We start from the raw sequence: 7,411 nt of genomic DNA, 5'->3' as shown, positions 1-7,411 counted from the left end.
GGATAAAAAGATTTGTCTCATGATTTACAGGTAAACTGTGTAATTAGTTTTTATTTTTGTCTATATTTAATGCTTCATGTATGTGCCAAAAGATTCGATGTGACGAAGAATCTTGAAAACTTTTTGAATTTCGGAGTAAACTAAACAAGGCCTCAGATTGTATACTTCGGCATATGGTACAACATCAACATACCGATAGAATTCGGATCCGTACAAACTGTACAAAGCAAAAATTCAGTGCCACTGCGCCGAGTTGAGCAAGAGCTCTGCCAGTGCTCTGTACTTAGTACAAAGCAGAGACATTATTGCTGCTGCAGCAGATTAATAGTTTCAGATATCAAACAACAGCATTATGAAAGAATTTGGGCCTATTCTTTACATGGCAAGGTGCAAACCACAGATTTTATTTCATTGCTTTGAAACAACAGATCAGCAAAATAACAACAAGACTGTTCAGTGTTCTTATGGTCAGGAGCTCAGAGGGCTAGTAAGCAGCAGCACATTCATCTTACTGCTCTACTATATGCTGTGGTCGCAAGGGAAACAGATACTGATACAGTACATATGCGTGAGGTCTGTAGTCTACCTCAGGAACCCAACTCAACTGACAGGTAAACAAACTATCGCACCCATTAGCTGTAATGATCTGGGGATCTGCCAAGGCAATATCTGTGGAGAACCTGCTACTGATTCAGTTGCACGGTCCAACCCATCCAGTCCTCAACATTGCCCATCTGGAGGCTTGTAAGTGACTTGTATAGTTGCTGAGACACGACACCGACTCCTTGGTTGCCATATTCCGCCCTGCAAACCAATGCCATAGGATGTCAGATTCCAACATAGCTGCACATTAATCTGTCAGTTTCCACTTTCTACAAATCGACAATGCAACAAGTACGATTGTGGTTCTAACTTCACTAGCAGTTTCTCTTCTTATGGTTCTGTAACTTCACTAGCAGTTTCTCTTCTTAACGAAATACACACTGAGGCGCGTTCACGAAAAGAAACTTCATTCGCAGTGGTGAAACTGATAGCTGTAACATAAGGCAACAGTCATCAGCCTCAATGAACGTTACCGCCCACCCACTTCTACTGGATTCCATGTCACACTACCTTTTGCTTTTGATAAAAACAGCAGAAAAGACCTCGGTCCAAATGGCTGGGGCAAAGCATACAATGCTACATTCAAGGATCGCAAGAAAGAAACTTATGGGGTGTTTGATTTGAGGAATGAGGTGGTCACCATCATCTTCTCATTCCTCACTTTTTTCGTTTGTTTGGTTCGTGGAATGGAATGGGTTGATCCATGACCACCTTATTACTCACAAGCTAACAATTAGTATATGCACGAGGAATATGTTGATTCCACCAAAATTCATGGGATGAACTCATGATGCATCACCACATCTAGTATGGGGTGGTTCCTCAAACCAAACACACCCTTATATCATGAAGATGTCATGACAGGTAAAATCAAGGTACCAACATCCATATACCAGCATTTCCAAGAAAAAAGAGAGAGAGAGAAAGAGACAGCATACAAAAGAAATGATTACACAAAAGTATGCTTGTATGCCTAGGTGATATGGCGTAACTAAAACCTTGTGGCGTCCTGTGGCACCTGGGGTATGCCTCAACGGTCAACGCCTAGGCAACTCAGAAACCATGAAGTAATCACAACAGTACTGTAAAAGATCATAACTAGTGCAATAAATATTTGAGTATTTCCAAGATCAATTTGTTCACCATGCTTTATTTCAGTATTAAACTCTTGTTGCTATTGCAAGAAAAAGAAATGTCTTCTCCGAGAGAAAAGTGTTTTCACAAAAAAAACAAATGTCTAGTTTATCACATATGCATACTCAATAGAAAATAAACTTGCAAGGCACAAGAGAAAGTGTCACCTTTTCCCCATATATGTAACACTCCCTACAGGTGACACCACAACAGCAGTCCCCGTGCAGAAAACTTCATCAGCATTAAGCAACTCATCTACTGACACCAGGCGCTCCTCAACCTAACAAGAAGCCAATGCATTAGATAAGACTGCATTTTATTGGAGGCAGCATATGATGAGTTGAGCCTAGTTAACATATCCTTCTACCTATGGTAACAAGTTACAGGCCCAAAGTATTTAATGTGTTAAAACTGTATGTATGGCCACTCAACTTGCAGCTAAAATGCGCTGATTTCACATATCCTTCTACCTATGCTAACAAGTTACAGGAGAAAAGTATTTGGTGTGCTAAAACTTAAAACTATATGTATGGCCAATTAACTTGCAGCTAAAATGCACTGAGACAGCAGTCATTTCTTCCCCCATTTCTTTAAATCCATGAGATCGGCAAGTAAATTACCTTGAAGCCTTTGCTCTGAGCAACTTCAATGATACTTTTCCTTGTTATACCAGGCAGTATTGTTCCCTTAATGGCAGGAGTAGAGATAACATTGTCCTGGCACAAAAGGACAAGAAAATAAGTCCATCATGGCATTGTCCCATAAAATAGTATGTTAATCAACCAAAGGATGTTGCATAGGTTAAAGAAAAAGTCGTGGATAACTAGAATGCTGATAAAATGGCATGGTTATCACTACTGCATGCCTTGAGCACTAAAGTCTACTCTTAACTGCAGCTTTGAAGGAGATATACTGCCAAAACAGCAAAGAAGTCAAAGTGAAGGATCATACTTTCACAACAAAAATATTGCAGGAAGAGACTTCTTCAAGATATTTGTCATGAACAGCATCCAAATAAAGGACATCAGAATATCCTTTCCCCTTTGCAACCTTTTGCGCTCTCAGTACCTATACGGTGATGACAATGTATGTAATTAAGTAACCAAACTGGGGCTTCTATAGAATTTCCATAATTGCTAATTCATAAAGTTACCGAGGCATAGTTTCCAATGGTTTTCACGCCTCCAGTTCCACCAGGGCTGGCACGGTGAAATTTCTCCTCAACAATCAAATTGATAGGAGATAAACCTTCCTGTAGAATAAAATGAACAAAGGCAATCAACATATATACTGGCATTATTGAAACAAACTATTTTAGATGCGTGACAAAAGGACGAGTTCATATTCTACACTATTATGATTAAGTTATCCTACATCACTGTCCACTGAGCAGGAAAGAACTTGTAATGATTTGCTCTAGGTCCAGTTTACATTTTGGATGAGTGCTTAGTGCCTACAGATTTTCGTGGAATTTAAAGTAAAAGGAAACTCAATACGGACCTTGAAATAATTCCCAACAGGGGATACAAAAATGATAAAGCTATACTCAGGAGCAGGTGCAAGACCAAGAACAGCACCGCTTCCTATTAGGAGTGGCCTGATATACAGGGAACCTTTACCAGTAGGAGGCACCTAGAAACATGATATATTTCATTTCAAGAAAAAAAAGATATGTTAGCAAGGGGTTAATGGTTCGCTAAATAAAGTATTATTGAATATGTAGCCTAATACTATCACCTATGAAAACATAAATTACTAATTACTAACCCATCTTTTATTTGCCAAAACAGTTTGTTTAACAGCATCAACGAATTGCTCAACAGTTGGAGCAGGCATACACATTCTCTCTGCACCACTTATCATCCTTATAGCATTCTCCTCCGGACGAAATAGAAGGATGGACCCATCAGCTTTCCTATATGCTTTTAGGCCTTCAAACAATCCCTGCGTACCAGAATAACATAGGCTAAGCATATTCAATACCAGTAGGCGTTCAAAGGTACCTAATTGCCAGGTTATAGTTGTTCCAATCCAGTAGAGATATAGATATGAAACAGGGTGGGAAGATTCCCTACTAACCTGTCCATAATTTAAGACTCCAGCAGAAGGACTCAGTGCTATAGGACCAAAAGGTAGGACTTCACCTTTGGAAAAGATTCCATCAGGTCCACATTTTGCAACATACATAAAGTCAGTCTCGATGAGGCCAAAGCCAAGGTTTTCCCAGTCCAAATCAGTGACCTCTGATGTTTCCCTGCTAAGAGTTAAACCATCAGAATGTAGCTGAAAGTCATCGCTGAACCAGAACCATATGTACCAAAATGATGAAATGCATGTCAGTAAGGATATGACTTTGGTTTCAGAATTACATACACGTAACTTGTTGCCATAGAAGCATGGCATTTTGCCGTGGTACGAACCTTGTAACAGAGACTTGGCATCGGATAAATGTGGTTCTGGATCTGCAGAACAAGAAAAAGATGAAGCAATCTTCTATTAGACCACAAGGCTGGTGAAAATAGTGACGGTGGGAATAGTTAAAGTTATCTGGATTCTTTGGCATCTTTTTACGAGGAAAAGAAAAGGCAAGCTAGGTAAGTCCATTTGAAGTGAACTGGGATTGATTACACTTCTCAGGTGGTCAGGCCAAGGAGTGGGAGGTATGATGGGGTTATCCAGGAGGACAACGGCAAGGGAGTCTGCAAATTCAGATTTTTTTTCAGTAGGTCAAGCAATACAATATAACCTCTCTTTTTTCTATTATTGAAAAGAAAAAGGAGTAGCCAAAGTGCCTTCCAGGTAGGTGACTTTGTGCGCCTGCTTGGCGCAGTCAACAGTCAATCAGGCACAAACAAAAGTGGTAAAAAACACGAGAAACAAACAATATCTAATGACATCGCAGTTGTACTGTATATATATATGTAAATACCATGGACCGTGTTCATTCAGCTACGTAATCAGTTTCAATGGTGGCATACTGTAAGAGCAATATGTGAGCAACAATTAATAAATAAAATTATAAAAAAGACCAAAGGTGCAAAGCCTTCCTGTTTTGAAGGTATACGCGGAAACTCTATCTCTCTCGACACCCTTTACGCACGACTAGAAGCACGATACTCTCCAATTATCTGAAGAAGATGTGAACCCAACATGGCAGATTCTACTCTAACTTAGCTGGTGCAGAGGCCCTCACAAGCCTCGCTACCTACCCCCATTCCTAATCCACCAAACGCACACAACATGGGTCTGAAAAAGGAACGCCACGAACAGGGAGCCAGGAACCTTGAGCCACGGCGAGAGCGAGTGCCGCGACAAGCAGCCGGAAAGCGGCGGAGCGGCCGAAAGGGCGCCGCGGGAGGCGAGGCGGAGCTCCATTCCCTCTTCTAGCGCTCGCTGTGAAGAGTGAAGGGATCAGCGGCCCGCGAGAAGGAAGAAGAGCGAGCGGGGAGGCGGAGGAGGAGAGAAAGCGGCGGCGGCGGCAGTCAAAGTCGCGGAGGCAGAGTCGCCGTCTTTTAATGGACAACAGCCGTGCGCGTCATGTGCGCCCGACTACATGGTCCCACTTGCTGGACCCCACTCGCCAGTGTCTTTCACGAGGTCTGCCTTGTGGTACTTGTTTGGTGAGCGAGCGGAATGCACAAGGGCCCCACGTGCCCCTTGCGTTGGATTGGAAATAACCTTTTTTTCCCCTCGATGACCATGTTTTATCGAACATTTGAATTTCCTTAAGGGCCTTTTTGGATTGCAAGGCTAAAAACAAGCCCATCTTATGAAAAGGGATAATTAAATACGAGCTAATAAGGACTAATGAACTCTAACTATAAATTAGCCCTAACTAGTTCTTATAAGTCCATAACTAGCCCATAATTAGGTGTTCTAATTGGTACCAAAAAAACATAGGCCTTTTTTTACTCCTTATCGCGGAACTTTTTCCTCCAAAAAACCGGCGCAGCGCCACCCCCCCCTCATGCTAGTTTAAATAACACCTACTATATTCTATTAATGCTAACTAATAATTAAATTAAGGAAATATCTTATCATTCATAAAATGTACTGCTTTCTAACCATTGGATTGAACCCCAACACCAACAGCGTGGATCCATCCTTTCGTGGCAGAAAAAGTGCAAGAAACTGTACGTGTATTTTTTGAACATTTTTTCTTCTAAGATCGAAACAATGCAAACTTAACACATTTTTGCTAGAAAAAAATGTTGGTCCCTTTTTTGTGCATATTTTGTTTCTCTACTTGCCTAGCTGTCTTTGACTAATTTCCCCTCTTTTTTAATAAAGATATAAATTAATATGGTTTTGCCAAACAAAAAAAAATATTGGCATATAAATAACATTTCTTACAAATTCATATTGTCATCTTTTGGCTCTATTTGGCATCACTCCAAACAACTCTGGTTTCTTTGCTACGGTATGTGAGGAGCTAGGCCGGCGAATAAAAAGAAATGGCTTCACTGTTTCCTAGTTTATTTTGAGGAGAGAAAGAAAATAGCTCATTATTACCAAGGATCTTAAAAACCAATGTGAAGCCATCTAGAGCTATACAAAACGGGCCTTTATACGCATTGACATAAATTGCTATTGCCAGAAATTTGTCAAAGTGTGCAAGGACAAATTGAAACGTACAGCCAACGTACAAGCCATGGTTTAATTTGTGTACGTACCTGATTTGTGGTCGCAGCATGGCAACCATTCTGTGCCATATATAGGCGACTTTGCAGTTAATATGTAACCGCAGCTTAATTGTTACTTGTTCTAGCTAGCTAAGCTGATGTCCGAACTGAGCTAGTAATTTCTCAATGCATGTTTATAGCAGAGCACATGATGAGAGGCCGTTATATATAGCAGAGCAGCTAGCAGCTATAGTTCTCTAGAGCCAGCAAGACAACGGGGGAAAAAGGGGATCCGCAAACGTTTTGTATGTGGTCGATGACTTGACTAGCTAGACGCGTCCTCAAATAACTTCTGACGCAGTTCTGAAAATTTTCCGGTTTTCGGAACGGTAGCACTTTCGTTTTTATTTGATAAATATTATTCAATTATGAAGTAACTAGGCTTAAAAGATTTATCTCGTAATTTACAGATAAATTGTGCAATTAGTTTTTATTTTCGTCTAATACTCCATGTATGTGCCGCAAGATTCGATGTGACGAGAAATCTTGAAAAGATTTTGGTTTTTGGGGTTAACTAAAGAAGGCGGATTAATGTACCGTCGGCGTGGGATAATATCATTTTATTTTGTTGACGATAATATATATCACATGCGTATAGATCGAGACAACCTCGCTCTCCAACACATTCTGTCCTTTTGTTCATTTATTCATTTTCGTTCATTTTTTGGGAGCTTTCAGAAAAAGGTTTGTGATGGTTTCGTGTCTCTACCTATGGCAGTGGAAGGGCATTATGTTTTGTATACACAAGTATTTGGATTTGATGCCAAAGATGTACCTTATTGTGCAAGACAAATTTTTTTTCATTTTTCTCTTGTATTTAATTCTTTGCAATGTCAAGTAAAAAATCATATGAGACACCTAATTAATGTGTACAATACTATTGTCCATTTGGAAGTAGCCTTAGGCATCCACATGGTCTAAATTGCCTTTACATTTTTTTTATATAAGATTTTTAGCTCAGAGTTTATTTTTGGAAACACAATCTTATCCAT

General features: G+C 40.1%; 1 protein-coding gene across 2 annotated transcripts; it reads right to left on the bottom strand.

Moving 5' to 3' along the window:
* LOC110431942 (branched-chain-amino-acid aminotransferase 5, chloroplastic-like) lies at positions 375–5,236 on the bottom strand. Of its 2 annotated transcripts, none has more exons than XM_021451788.1 (10): positions 5,020–5,235; positions 4,111–4,199; positions 3,817–3,994; positions 3,505–3,681; positions 3,238–3,369; positions 2,891–2,989; positions 2,689–2,805; positions 2,358–2,453; positions 1,905–2,017; positions 375–804 (listed from the first exon to the last, which is right to left on the bottom strand). In XM_021451788.1, exons 1-10 carry the CDS (start codon positions 5,110–5,112, stop codon positions 684–686), a joined length of 1,215 nt encoding a protein of 404 aa, XP_021307463.1. In that variant the 5' UTR covers positions 5,113–5,235; the 3' UTR covers positions 375–683. The 2 variants fall into 2 exon arrangements, with proteins under 2 accessions (XP_021307463.1, XP_021307464.1); XM_021451789.1 differs by having other exon boundaries at positions 389–804; positions 3,817–3,991; positions 5,020–5,236.

This window comes from Sorghum bicolor, chromosome 1 (assembly GCF_000003195.3).
Source record: "Sorghum bicolor cultivar BTx623 chromosome 1, Sorghum_bicolor_NCBIv3, whole genome shotgun sequence".
In the NCBI taxonomy this organism is placed as follows: Eukaryota; Viridiplantae; Streptophyta; class Magnoliopsida; order Poales; family Poaceae; genus Sorghum; species Sorghum bicolor.
The sequence above is the reverse complement of the archived record's forward strand: the minus strand, read 5'-3'. Positions and strand labels throughout refer to the sequence as shown.

Excerpts from the sequence above, each read along its gene's own strand:
- LOC110431942 (XM_021451788.1), bottom strand. The coding sequence starts at position 5,112 with ATGGAGCTCCGCCTCGCCTCCCGCGGCGCCCTTTCGGCCGCTCCGCCG. Across the intron at positions 2,018-2,357 it reads CTCAGAGCAAAGGCTTCAAG|GTTGAGGAGCGCCTGGTGTC; the intron begins GTAATTTACTTG and ends GCTTCTTGTTAG. Across the intron at positions 805-1,904 it reads GTTACATATATGGGGAAAAG|GGCGGAATATGGCAACCAAG; the intron begins GTGACACTTTCT and ends ATTGGTTTGCAG.